Source organism: Mustela nigripes, chromosome 12 (assembly GCF_022355385.1).
Source record: "Mustela nigripes isolate SB6536 chromosome 12, MUSNIG.SB6536, whole genome shotgun sequence".
NCBI lineage: Eukaryota > Metazoa > Chordata > Mammalia > Carnivora > Mustelidae > Mustela > Mustela nigripes.
In genome coordinates, this window is record NC_081568.1 from 39,764,287 (window position 1) to 39,779,012 (window position 14,726).

Here is a 14,726-nt window from a genome sequence, read left to right on the forward strand (position 1 = left end):
CACAATGAACGCACAAGATGGCAGCCCAGAGCTCCATCATCACCCTTCTCGCGCCAGCACCTTTCCTCTGCTCACGCATATGGCTGCATGGGCGAATCCATGGTGCCAGCTGATGGAGAAACAGAACACCTGAGCACGGTTCACGGATGAATCAGCATCATCCAACGGGAGTCTGATGAGAACAGCCGCCAACTGCACCATAGCTCCCCTTAGCGGTGACCATGAAAAACAGCAGCAAGAAAAAATGCTCCAAGTGGATAGAACTTTGGGTAGAATATCTAAATATCTAATCATCCACTTGACACACAGAGAGAAGTGGACTGAGGTTCAGATTAAAAAAAAAAAAAAAAAAACCACACTGATCGAGAGTGGCAAATGGCCTGAACAGATCGTCAAGAGCTCAGGATGCAAAAGACGGAAAAAGTAGGAACAAGGAGGTCTGGGATTGACACGGATCACCTCTGCCCCCCCATAGGTTGGCACAGCAGGAGGCCATGGTGCCAGGGAGGGAGACCCAGTAGTCTGGGATCCCTTTTACTGAGGCTTTCCTAGCTACTTCTACTGCTGAATGCCCAACAGGCCTCCAACAGAGTCCAACACCCATCCCCAGTATGTTACTGTTCCTTGAAGAGAGACCAACTGTCCACTCGGTGTTGAGCTGACTTCAGTGAAACCCTTTCTTTTTTAGACTGGCCAGTGATTCATTTCAAAAAATAAAATATCCACATATTCAGGGTATCTATGTGCCTTTCTTGCCTCAGATAGCACCATTACATGAAGAGCTCATGGAGTGTTTAATCTACTAACAGGGGAAGCCAAATAACATCACATCAATCAAAGACATGTCCTTTACTCCAAGGAAGATGTGGTAACGGGCCCAAGACCATAGGATCCACTGGTCCCATCATCTATTACACGGCTGAGGCTGAGGCCCCGAAAGAGCGCTGGAACAATCTGATGAAGGTACAGCTGAATCACCAGCGCAGAAGTAAGACTCTAGTGAAGTGAGGGTCTGTCCTCCAAGACTTGAAGTGAAAGATATTTACATGGTCTTTAAAGATCTTTAAACACCTCCTGCTATATCTCCAGGAGATATAATATATGGGTCTGAGAACAAATGTCGGTCCCTAAGAACAGTCCTGGATAAGGCTCCTGCGTGATTATCTCCATCTCAGATTCTGCTTCCCGAGGAACCCAGTCTTCAATGTCTGCTTCTCTGTTCCTACAACACTCTGCGTATTCCTTTATTCCAGCATTCACCATGTTGTACTGAAATTCCTTGCTTATTCATCGATCTTCTGGAATAGTCTATGAGTTTCCTGTGATCAGGGGCCATCTCTCTGTTTATCTTCGCCTCTCTAATACCTAGCACAGTGCCTGGCCACAGGTGGCATAGCAGATTCTGTTGATAGCTCACTGAGATCCCTTTTAACAAGCTGGTATAACCTCCTCCCGCTGTTTCACTGTGTTATCCAGAAATTTCAGTGAAATTACACCCCCTGCCCTAAAGGGGGACCTATAGCCAATGACTGACTGAAACAGATGCATAAAATATGTAGAGCTCTGTGCTGCCATTCATATCCTAGAGCTCTCTCTGGGATCAGGCCAAGATTAGGTGAGCTAAACCCAGATCTTTGCTTGGTTTCTTCTCCTGCCCAATCCTGCTTCCTTCCTTCCAGCTCTCTCCTGGCCATCTCACTCAGCATTTTACTTTCACAAGAATCCCTGCCTGTGCAGCTCTCTTTTGGGAACCCAATCTAAGATAGGTAGCAAGCAAGCATTTCATGAACGAAACTACACTAACCTAAGAGACCCTTATTTTATAGTTGAGTAAACTCGGGTCTAGAAAAGCTTAGGGACTTATGTAGAGTCAACAGGTAGTTCAAAACAGAGCTAAGATCCAAACCCTGCATTCCCCACCTCAAATCCCCTGTTTTCACCAAGATAGAAGCTGATACAGAGATGACTATGATCTCTACAAACTTTCTCAGGTAGGTATAAAGACACTTTTCTGGTTAAAAAACAGCCATCAATAATTAAATTCAAGAAAACAAGAATGCAGCAATGAAGTAAAGATGAAACAAGCATTTATAAGCCCACTAGCTCTCCTACCTAGTGTATGTGGTCCTGGCCTCCTGGTTACTGAATCCCCTCACTCTGATTTTTGACCGACTTAGAGGCTGTATTGTTAAGCTCTCAAAACCAGGAAATGTTTTCTAAATAATAAAATCTACTGCTGAGAATGACTAAGTAATATTATATTTTCCCACAGTTCACCTTCCTGGCACTAAATCAATTCCAGGATCAGCTGGTGGCTAGAAATTTCCATTGCCTCAGGGGAAAATCAAGGAAGCAGGTTTAAAACTTCCGGTCTGACAGCCTGAAGCCAGTTGCTCCGAATGGATCTCAAATTTTATGGCTTCTAGTAAGTGCCTCAAAATAACAATAAGAAAGCAATAGAAACACAAGAAAAACTGGGTTCCAGAAGAAGAAAAGTGATCTTCACCTACAGAAAAGGAAAAGGTGTGACTTTAGAATTATATGGGTAGGGCAAGTCAAGGTGAACAAAAATCAGAACAACTTCCTGGTTTTATGTGCTTATGTAAAAGGTGACAGGGCTGAATGGAAGCCAAAGTTTGGCAATAAGGTGGGTAAAAGACTTTCCAGGGAAAAGTAAACATTTCTATTTCTCTATCATTTCTCCTGGGGTGTGGGGTGGGGAGGAGGAGTAGGTATTTGATTCATTTTTTTACCTTAGAAATAGTTACCATTCCCCCCCCCAAAACTACAATTTCCTGTTTTTGTTTGTTGGATTCCAGTTTTGCTTCTTTGGGAAGCAAAGCAGCTTTGGGAATACTCTGGTTTACTATTTCTTGAGCACCTACTGTGTGCCAAGTACTATCGGGAGTTGGAGGCAGGAAGTTACTGAGACTAAGGGGGTTTGCGGGCTCTCCGAAGAGAAAGCTGCTCGGAAGGAAGAGTATATCCAATCCAGGCGATATTAATTGGGCAGTTGGTACAACAGCAGCTTGTTTGGGGCCCCGCTGCGGTAAGAAGGAAGGAGTCCTGTGCCTAGGAAGTGTCTCTCCCTAACAGATTAAGTGGCCCATCCAACACGTACTTCCGCTGTCCACAAATACAGCAAATAAACCACAAACATGGGGACTGAAAGGTGAATGACATAGACTGCCAATCAAGCAATTAGAGTGCCTGGGAAATGGAGAGCACAGCAGAGGCTCTCGGCCTAGCCCAGGAGGTGGATGGACTGAGGTGTTTCCAGCAGCAAGACAATGGCTTCCAGAAATACCTAGCGAGGGACAGATGTGAGCAAGAGGAGATAAATGAGGGGAGAGAAAGAGAAAGAGACCAGGGACTTTAAAGATCCAAAGGTCCAGTCTGGCTGAGCACTGTGTGTGTGTTGGGGGGGGGGGGGGGGCGGGGGGGGACGGCCTGGGGGGGTGCTGCAAAGGGGGGGGGGGGCGGCGTGGGGGCAAATGGTGGGACTACTAAAGGCCTTCCCTGAACTGTCAGTTTAAACTGGTGACACCTTTCAAGACCCTTATAAGCTCTAGTTACCTTCTTGATTTGCTTCCTGGGTTATTACCATCTCCAATCCCACACCATCCCAAACAGAATGTGAGGTTTTGAGGGCAGAAGGCTTGGCTAGTCTTCGTCACTGCTCAGTCCAAGGTGCCTGTAGGAGTGTCCAGCACACCGGAGGCACACCATAATGGCAACTTTGGAAGCCAAGGGAAGGGTTCAAACTCAGCTCAAAGAAAGCCATAAAAGGATCAAATAGGGAAATGCCATGCCCAGATTGCAATTTAGAGGACTCTGGCTGAAGTGCAGAAAATGGGCTCAAAGGCATGGTAGGGAGTAGGGAAGCAGGCAGGGGGAGAGGCAGGCGGGTTCAAGAGATATTTTAAAAGCTGGACTGTCTAGGAGGGAAGGGAAGAGGTCAGGGGGCAATCTAGATGATTTTCCGAATTTCTGGCTGGGTATCCACCTACCGAGAGAGAAGTTCCGGTTTTGTTTTTCTTTGTTTTGTTGGCACATATATGATGAGAAATTTTCAGTTACTTGGGGAGTAAACGGCTGACTGACCAACCGGATTCCCCACTGGCAGGGACCCACGAATGGGGTGGGGTTGCCTTACAAACCATCTAAGAAGGTTGTAGCTTATTCTGCACACAGCAGGGAAGATCACGGTTTTTAGTGGGGAGGAGACACATCAGTTCTGGATTTTAGAAAGATCGACCTGGTGAGTGTGTGAGGGCAAAGTCAGAGTGAGCTAGAAACTAATCAGGAAAGTATTCCCAAAAAAGAGATTTCAGAACTGTCTGCTTTCCCTGAAAACTAGAGCTGCCTTTTCATAATAATCCCATCATGGACAATTTTATACTGTACCTTTTTATGTATTGCCTGTCTTCCAAACATATTCTAAAGATGATATATCATAAGTGTAGAAGCTTACTTTGAAAATTAAAATACAAAACCACAAAAACAAACTTCTCTACTAAAGCGTCTGCGTTATACAAAGTCCTAAGCTGAGGTGCTCAAGGAGGGTCAACGTTATAAAGCAGCTCTTCCTCACACTGACCCTGAGAGGCGAGTCACTGTGCTTGGAACGAAAAGCCACACTTTCACCTCACAAATCTTCTCTGAGGAACGTCTACAGTGTTTTACTGTGGCACTGACATTGCATGCTTTATCAAACCAAGGCCGAATATTTATCAAGTGATATCTAACCATCCAGAACATTCTGAGAAAGAAGAAAACTTCCAACTATGAAATAACATTTACCATAAACATTACCATAAACATTTACCACAGACATTACCATAAACATTTACCACGCCTGAGAGGCCCAACCTCCTCAGTTCTCATTAAAAACAAACCCCAACAAGGGACATCCTCAGAGTCTCTCCCACAAAACTCAGGTCCACGAATACAGAAGTCAAGCAACAGAGTCAGTGAACCAAGAGTTATTGGCTCCATGGCCGTAGGATGAGCAGTTGCTTAGTTGGCTTAGGGGGTGACAGGGACCTCTGGCACCACATTTCTCGGCCAAATATGCTGCTGGCCCTGTAGGAAGGTGGGGAAGGAGGGGCTAGCAGGCCGTGTGGGCCACTGGGAAGATGCAAATCTTGGGTCTGCAGGTGGGGCCAGAGCAATCTGGGGCCCTGGAATTCTTCTTGTAGAACGGGACTCACCACATTCTCACTCCTTGCTCCTTCCCCAAACATGAATCTCCATGCCAATTGCTCAGGTTGCAAAGAGAAGCCAGCCCATGCCCTGCCCTGAGCTCCTCTCAGGGCGGCATTCTCTGCCTCACACCTGCAGATCGGGGTCCTGCACCACTCCAGGGGGAGCTATTCCTGTAGGCTCCATAGCTGCCCCTATCGAGGCTGGAATGAAGAAGCAGGGAGGCACTCCTGACCCCTAGCTAGGTGCTGGTTGAGCTGACAGCGCCCTCTTTAGTGACAGGGCCCACATCCTAGCTTAGAAGCCCTGCATATGGCCCTCCCGCACAGCTGTGTTTGCTCCCCGGCTCCCCAGTTCCTATTGCTACTGCAACAAGTTACCCCAAATGTAATGCCTTAATAGGACAACGATCTATTGCTTTACCGTTCTGGGGACTAGTTAGCCCTAAGTTAGCTTAGGTCTCACTGAGCTAAAATCAAGGTGTCTGCAGGGCTGCATTTTTTTTCCCCCTGGTAGTTGGTGGGGAGAAATCTGTCCCTGGCCTTTTGCAACTTCTAGAAGACTGCCACATTTCTTGGCTGGTGCCTCCGCCAGCAGTCACATCATTCCAGCCTCTGCTTCCAACGTATCATCTTCTCCCTCTTACAATGCTCTGTGTTTGCTTACGGCCCACACGGATAAGCCAAGATAACCCCTCATCTCAAAATCCTTAATTGGATCACAGCTGGGAAGTCTCTTTTGCCACGTAAGGCAACATATTCTCTGTTCTGGGCATTAAGAGTGAACTTGCTGGGGAGCTGCTGTTCTGCCTTCCACAGCCCCCAGGTACATTGGGTCGTTCGTTCAGGGGCTCGGATTTATTGGTCACCTGTCATTTCTAGGTATTAGACTATGTGCCAGGAATACGGAGGGGAATAAAGCAGAAGCACTGGGAAAGGCCCCAGATGTAGAAGTTATGAGTTTTGTTTGTGTTTTGTATGGACCATGCAGTTCTATTTTTTAAAAAATATTAAATGACGGTATTTTAAATAAAAGAGATTATAATCGGGGCACCTGGGTGGTTCAGTGGGTTAAGCCTCTGCTTTCAGCCCTGGTCATGATCTCAGGGTCTTGGGATTGAGTCCCAAATTGGGCTCTCTACTCAGCGGGGAGCCTGCTTCCCTCTCTCTGCCTGCCTCTCTGCTTACTTGTGATCTCTCTCTGTCAAATAAATAAATAAAATCTTTTAAAAAAATCTTAAAAAAAAAAAGAGAGATTATAATCGAACACCTGAATTTTTGGGCTTCCCTGCATGCACTGGCGGGGTACCTGTCCATTCCCACAGTGGGGGCGGGGAGGGTATTGGGGGTGAGTGGGGCTGGGGCCACCATGCTGGGTCCCTTCCTGCCGCACCAGCTGATGCTTGGCTCACAGCGACACACTGGTCATGGTGAGCATTTGGGTCCGGACACCACAGCCTTAAGCAGAAATGGCAAAGTGGAAAAAAAAAAAAAGAGAGAAGAAAAGAAATGGCAAAGTGGGGTGCCAAGATATTCATTGTGGAACCTGAAGAAAATATTATAAATTCACAGCTTGCCTTAATCTAAAAAAAAAAAAAAAAAAAAGACTCTAGAATAATAAGAATTCTTTATTCAGTTCTAATTTACAGACTGATGGCTGTCCTGCCTCAGTTGTCCAGGTGAGACCAGGCATGTGTTTCACCTGCTGGGTACCAAGTCTCCCTGAGGGTGCAGTGGGAACTCTACAGGACAGAAAGATGGGCACTGATGCCTCTCTTTCCCATTCACTGACACACCACACACGGTCTGCCTGGACAACTGAGCTTACAGTTGTGTTATGTCACTGTAACTACACAAATCCTCACTTACAGGATCAGTTGCTTTTTAAAATTCCCGCAGATAAGCTAGAGATTAAAAATAGAAACAATTCGAGGACCAGTAAAGGCAAAAGGAACTGGAAGGGCTGGCCTTTCATCAGCGCGGGCCCAAAGTCAAAGCAGTCATATTCTAATGAGATCTGATAAGAAGGTCGTCAAAAATTGTTGAACTATTGACAACATGAGTCTAGGGCTGAGTAGGTGTTGTACCTTGAGAAAGTAGTTAGTGATAGCAGGATTGATATTTGATTTGCAAATAGGGATATGCTGAGAACCAACACTAAGGCTATTCTTACTGAGACAGTATCTGTTTACCAGACAAAGTGGCTTCCCGCTATGGCAAGACTCTCCAAGCTGAGGACACAATCAGTCCCTCAAGGACTGAGAACAGAGTTCACCTACGTTTGACAATTAGATTTCTTCAAAGCAACAGGCTGAATCATCCAAAGAAGTCAGAAAGAAACCTAAAATCAGATCCCACATCTAGCTACTCAAGAAGATGTTCTTCAAAGTGCCCCAAAACAACTTTTGATGAGACCACAGTGTCCAGTATTTGGGCTGCCATTAGAGCCATGGGTGAGGAAATACGTTAAAAATATAAGAATCCTCCCTTACCTATGATTTCAGTTACCCATGGTCAGTCATGGTCCGGAAGCGGATGATCCTCCTTCTGACATATCTTCAGAAGGTCAATGGCAGCCGAAAGCTACGTTACAAAGCCTACACCATTCACGTGGTTCATCTCATCACACAGACATCTCACAGCACCATGTGAAGGGTGAATGCAGTATAATAAGATATCTTGAGAGAATGAGACCACGTTCATGTAACTTTTAATATAGTCTATTTTTACAATTATTCTCTTACTATGCCTAATTTACAAATTAGACTTTATCACAGGTATATATTATAGAAAAAAACAGTACATGTAAGGGTTCAGTACCACACATAATTTCAACATCCACTGAGGGGCCTGGAAAGTATCTCCTGTGGGTAAAGGGGAACTACTGTATATGCTATGGAATTCCGCAAACGTTTCCTATCTGCATTCTGTACCCCTCCATGGGTGTCTAATCCGTTGGCTCTTAGCCTCATACCCAAGGTAATCGCGCAGATGATGAGGAAAGAGGGTAATGAGTAGAAAAGGAGGGAAATGAACATTACTGAGCAGTTGTCTGGCAGTAAGAAAGTCTTACACAGTGTTTTACTCGAGCCTCTCTGAAGAAGTCAAGTATTTCAATTGCACAGATGCAAAATTAAGACCTAGAGAAGGAAAACTAAGATTTCCCAAAGCCAGTCTGAGAACACAAGATTGCACCCAGGTTGAAGCCCTAGCCCATCTGACTCCAAAATTATGGACTTGACCATCACCCTACATTGACCACTGGTTCAATCAAACCGTTCCCTCGCTCCCAGATCTCCCTTTCTGCAACTGGAACCTTGCCTCTCAAAGCCACATCAAAGCCTCAGACTGCAGCCCCAGGCCTCCAGTACTGGGTGCAATCCACCCTTAGGGCCAAGCAGGAATCAGGGAAGGGATAGGAAAATGGGAGAAGGAGCTTGGAATGGCCCCCACACAGGGCAGGGCCTGGGAGAGGGAGTGCTGCAGTCAGACCCCAAGCAACTGGGTTAAGAGTGAAGGGTCCAGAGTACAAATGCCATCCTGGCTGGAACTCGACTCCCAAGCTCCTCGTGAAATTATGAGGTGGTGTAGGCAGCAATGGCACTATTTGTCTGTTCTATGCCTAAAATGTAAATAAGCATGCAGATTTTAATCCGAATCCTACAAAGAGATACAAGGCCTTTGATTTATAATGTTTTATCTTTAAAAAGTCTCAGAGGAAGTCTTTCATTGAAATACACTAAACTACAAGGAGCCAAGGAGGGCGAGAAGGCCCAAGTGCACGACTGGTTGTGTAAAAAGTCCCAATAATTAGTAATCCTTCACTCCTGGAAAGCGCCATGGAAATGCAAAGCATTTCCAGTGACTGAGGTCCAGCAAATGCAGGTGAACTTGTGGAGATACTTCTAGAACAAGAGGCCAGGCCAGCAACCAAAGAATTTCGGGACGAGTTTAAGGCCCCACAGGCCGGCAGGTCCCCGCAGCCGAGCACCTCCCACTGGCCCGGGCCAGGCGCAGAGCTGCACAGGCTCAGAAGGGAGGGCGGCAGGATTCGTTCGCTCTGCTGGGAGTGCACCCCGGCGTCCAGTTCCGAAACCCGCGGTCCGCGGCGAGGGCCCTGCGAAGCTCGGGAGGGGCCCCCACCCCGGGCCCTCACCCCGGGCCCCCACCCCGGGACTCCCCTGGGCTCCCCGGAACTGGCGGGGCGGGCCTCGCGCGGGTGTGTGGGGTGGGGGTGGCTGGAAGTTTCCCGCGGCGGCGCCCACACCCCCGCGCAGGGCCGAACAGTCTCCTCCCCGCCGCCCAGCCCAGGAACGTCCGGCCGCGGAGCTCGGGTCGGGGTCGCCGCGCGGCTTCCCGGGGCCGCCTGGAGTCCCGAGAGGGCCCCCACCCTCCGCTGGCAGGCGCGGCGCGGCCGGGGAGGGGACGGGGAAGGGAAGTTGGGCGCGTACCTCCGAGCGCCCCGCGCGCCCCGCAGAGCCCCAGGCAGGCGGCGAGCAGGACGAGGCGGCAGGCCCCGAGCCACCCCATCCCGCCACGGCGGCCCCGCGCCCGCGCTCGCACCCGGGCGGCGGCCCAGCTACCTGCGCCCGCCCCTCTCCGCCCCGCAGCCCGACCAGGGGGCGCCGCCTCCAGCCAGCGCGGGGGGCTGGGCCGGGGCGGAGAGAGCCATTTGCGACCTGCAGCTGTTGCGCGCCACCAGCGCCCGCCCGGGCCGGGCCTTCTTCTCCCAGGCGGGCGAAACCGGGCCGGGGCGGTGGGGGGACCGGCGCCCAACATGGCGCCGAGCGCAAAGGGTACGTGGCCCCCGCTTGACCGGGCGACAGGTGCGGTGAAGTGACATGGGCCAGCAGGAGGTGGTGACAAAGAGAGGCTGGGGAAGGACTAATGGAGGAGGTGGGCTAGTTCCCCAGACCCGGCTGAGGGCGGAGGGTTTGTTCTGCCCTTTGCGGTATGTCCAGTGTATACCCTGCGCGTTGGCACCGGCAAATATGTGTTGGATGAACGACTCGGAGTGGGCGGTGATAAGATAACATAGTCATTGCTTATCAAATGTGAACCTCGTTTGTATTTAAAGGACGGTCCCCCAAGGTTTTTTTATTGGATGTTTTGGAGCCTCTGTCAGAGGAATTAATCAAGGCCCAAAGGGTCGTGTGTGCAAAAACTCACCTTGTGGTTTGGGCCACATGTTCACAGGGAGAGCCTCCACCCAGGTATGAGGTTTCTGGTAAAATGGACAGGACCACGATCTGACAAGAACAGGATTTGACCAATAAGAGCCAAGGGCCTTCTAGATCAACTTCTCTTTGCCATGAGTTTCCGGGGCTCTGTTCTGTGCAGCGCTGGGGTTTGACAGAATGCTAACAAAAGGGCTGCAGGGGCAGTCAATGCCAGTGACGGTGTATTCCTGATAAAATTAAGGATGATTTCATATCCCCTTCCTTTCCTTTTTTAGTTCTGCAGTAAAGTGGGGTTTTGGGGGGTGTGTGTGTGTGTGTGTGTTTAAGCTCAGAATCCAATTTTGACCTTTTTGTCAGCAGACAATCTGTGATTTGTTTTACTTGGGAGCAGAGGTGTTTGGCCTCCTGAGCACCTCCCTTACCCCTTTCTTCTGGCAACCTAGCCCTGCATCTCTAGGGGAACTGCTTCCTACTTCTTGCCCCTTTTCTGCCCCCCCCCCCCCACTTCTGGCTGACTGTCCTACCAAAGCATTGGAGGTAACATAAGTCTGCCTGGGGCTGAGAGGTCAGTTCAGCTCCGACTGCACCAGGCATGCAGAATTTCCCCTGGCAGCCTCAGGGATGCACATAAATTTAAAATATGGGCGATGCCACACCAGATTCCCCAGAAAGGCCCCGGTGTGCACCAAGGAGGTTTTATTCAAATGTCACCTCTGGTTAAGAACACAGGCCTGGTTCTTTAAGAGATCTGTGTGCAGATCCCAGCTTGGGTACTAGAGACGCTGGTATGTGACCTTGGGCAAATCTCTCATTTGTCTTAACTTTGACACAACTTTGTTCGCGTGATTTAGCTAGCTCATAAGGAGTGATCGTTGAGCATGACCCCTGGTACAAGGTAAGGAATCTCTGGGCACTCTCATCGTACCTGGGAGCCCAGCCTAGTCTATGGGGCTTCTCTGGCTGGTTTCTGAGCATCCTTGGAGAGACACACAGTCCTAAAAATGAATCATCTTTGATCTGTCCTTCGGGTTGGAGGACTCTTATTTTCCTTCCATGAGCTTAGCCATATATACTGCTAAAGACTACTCATGTTATCCACAGAACAATTCTGATACCAGTGCTAATGTGTAGGCTTCCCCTCCCCCTACTACCAAGCAATACTCTGACACCAGCTGGGTACCACTGGACCCAGTTCTGGCACTATCTTTATGAGATTCCAGATTAAGGACTCAGTTACACAGGATCGCCCTCCACTTCAGATGCTAATCACAGGTCCAGACTGCTATGAGGCCTTCTGACTGAGTGGTTATAGATCAGAGGCTCCCAATGCTCCCCTACTGGGGATCAATTAATTTGCTAGAGTGGCTCACAGGCCTCGGGAAACCAGTTTACATATTAGATACTGGTTTATTATGTTGGGCAGCAGGAATTTGCGTTCCCTCAAAGGCCCTTGTAACTGGACTAAGAACCAAATAGACATGAGATAGATTAACAGATATATTAACAGATAGATTAAATTCAAGTTTAATAGTTGTACATATGGGGAGTCCACAGAGACATGGAAATTCCAAAGACAGACAAAATGAAGTAGATATGTCATTCTGAACTAAGGAGAAGGTGGTAGAGATCTGGGATTTCAGAGGAAAGGAGACAGGTGCTCTTGTACCCCTGTACCCCCGCTACCCAGAGAGAACTTGAAAAATATCAACTTGTGGGAATCAACTTGAACTTGAAACTGGGTTTAGGAATCCCAGGTGAAGACTCAGGTGAAGAGCAAGGTCAAAAACAAAGGAGCTTCTGTCCTGGTGGAGTTTGGGGGCCGCCCAGTGGTGCATGGAATCCTTCCAGTTCACCAGCCTAGAAACTCTCTTAACCCCTCCTTTTGGGTTTTCATGGAGGCGGCCATTAGTGATGGGACTCAACCTTTAGCCCCTCTCCCCTCCTTGGAGGTCTGGGGATGGGACTGAATGTTCCTACCTTCTAATCACAAAATTGGTTTCCTTGGCAACCAGCCACAACCTTTAGTTTACCTGAGGCTTTCCAAAAGTCACCTCATTAACATAACAAGAGGGCCTTTTTTGTTTTTTAAAGATATTCTCTTCACTTAGGAGTTCCCAAGGGTTTTAGCAAAAATTAAGCAAAAACTTAAGCAAAAAATTAAGACAAAATATTAATTTCTTATTATAAATCACAAATCACACCATGTTAGTAATTTCTGGCTTTACCTCACTGCCCATAGTAGTTCTGATTTTTTTGAGGTTGAAGAGTCCTAGACCCCGTGGGTGGGAGTCCCTGTAGCTTTGGCTCTAGATGTGGGACAAATCGCATACCTTATAGCAGCATCACTGTCTTCCCCTATAAATTGAAAGGATTGGGTTAAATGATCTGTAAAGTCCCTCCTGGCTCAAAATTCTATGATTCTCATTTGTCGTCATTGGCATCAGGACAGCCCTGCCTGATTTAAATAGAGCTCTTTTAATTAGTGCACAGAGAAACTTGAAATATTTGAACTTCTTTATTCAAACCCAGGCAATGATTGCTAATAAATGTGCAGCTTTTAATTTAGAAAAATCGCTCAAAGTGTCAGGATGAGACTAGGAGCTATCTTCCTGTAGAGTGCCACTTGTCCCTCTTCTTTAAATTCGTTGTAATCACTTACACGCTTCAAACATTGCGTGTGGTCTCCCGTCAATTTCCACAGCAGCTAAGACAGCTCTAAAATAATGAGAAATTAAGACGCTCGGTGGTTAGGAAAAGCCCAGTTGTAAATATGGTGACGCTAGGGATGTTTCTTTACAGTGTCTGGTGGGGAAATCTACGGGCATGAGGGTCACACTCAAATGTAGTTGCCGTGGCCGGCACTCAGCGGTTAAGCTTCAGCAACAAGAATTATTCTATTTGGGTTTTAATCTGAATACTGGTTTGCTCAGAAATAAACATATAAAGAACAGAGGATGAATATAGAGAAATGAAGGGATAAGAGTAGAGAGACGAGCACCGGTTCAGTGTTCACTGAACTCTGTCTCCCGAATGCGAAAGGCAAAGGAAGATGAATTCAAGCGTCTACTGTCAAGGACGGACGTGGCAAGGTAGAGAGAGGTGTAAGAAACATACAGCAGTAGTTTTAACAAAGGTTAATTAGGGCCTGGGCCAGGCTACTGGGCCCGAGATCCTCTTCTCTGAAACTTTCCATGGCGCATATACTTCTGATGACATGACTGTTTGAGCGGTCACCTCTGATTTAGCCAACTCCACACCCTCTGACCCCACAGAATTGAGCAGGGGTGAGTTCCTGATCTGAAGGGCAAACAAGAATGTCAAAGGTGATACCCTCTCAAAGCTTTCAAACAAGAGGAACTAAGAATACAATGAATTTGTGGCAGTTACGGGGCCAAGGGGTCACGTGGAGATAGCGCCTTAGTGGGCATCAACCAAAGACCCACGTCACTGAACTCATGGAAGAACAGAGGCTATGAGCCCAGAGAGAAAGCCACCTGCGTCTGTCTCAGTGTTTGCAAGAGGAGATTGGTCCCTTGTCCCAGGGAAAACCTGATTATGAGGGACAGTCAGAGCCTCAGGCAATCGCCGTTAGTGGTTTCTCATTCCCATAAAACCCAGATAGGCCTCCTGAATTTTGTTTCCATGAAATTCTTCTGAGCTCTTCTGCTAAATCCACACTTTGCCGGAGCTAGTATACAACTCTAGCTTCACAAATCCAGGTGTGCATGAATGATTATCTTTCTATATTTTTCCCAAACTCAGCTTGCTTTCAGTTTTGACTTCCCAGTTTGCTGTGGTGTATCTCAGTCAACTGAGGTTTTTGCTCCTGCGTCTCCCTCCCTGAGTTGTGTGGAAGTTCCGTGGGACTTAGGTATAGGGCCAAGACATCAGGGGAGACTGAGAGAAGAGGCATGGTGGTTCGCTGAGACATTCCTCACCCCATGTGGCCTTTGGATGTCAGTCTATACAGGCTTTATAGAGACAGTCTCAATCCCCCATGAATAGCTCTGTCAGAAACTTTTCTGTTTCTCCCAAGCTACTCTGAATATTGTCAGCCAATCTGGGGCAGGACTCTTTGTGAGGCTGGGTAAGGCCTTGGCTGCCAAGACTCACCACAGATATTTTCTCTCCTGGTGTCTTACTGTCTTCTTGAAGCCCATAAAACTCCATGTAGGGATTGCACTGCTTCCATGGGGCCCTGCCTTCCTTTAGGATCCACCAATGTCACCATTCTGGCTGCTTCCCCTGATTATCCTATCCCCCAAGGCAGGAAACCCTATTCCTCTCAGTCTGCTGGGTGTTGAGAGGAGCATTATATAGACCAAGATGGAGTTCAGCCACT

At 47.9% G+C, this 14,726-nt stretch overlaps 1 protein-coding gene across 3 annotated transcripts in view; it reads right to left on the bottom strand.

The window, feature by feature from the left end:
* The window catches only part of LOC132028306 (chondroitin sulfate proteoglycan 4-like), a 61,875-nt gene extending 51,150 nt beyond the window's left edge, over positions 1-10,725 (bottom strand). For 2 of the 3 annotated variants that reach the window (XM_059417119.1, XM_059417117.1), the window contains exon 1: positions 9,656-9,752. In XM_059417119.1, the coding sequence (XP_059273102.1) occupies positions 9,656-9,734 (79 nt within the window). In that variant the 5' untranslated portion in view covers positions 9,735-9,752. Of the gene's footprint in view, positions 1-9,655; positions 9,753-10,373 lie in introns of those variants that run through there. The other variant, XM_059417118.1, reaches the window with a different exon arrangement.
* Positions 10,726-14,726: the final 4,001 nt, after the last annotated feature.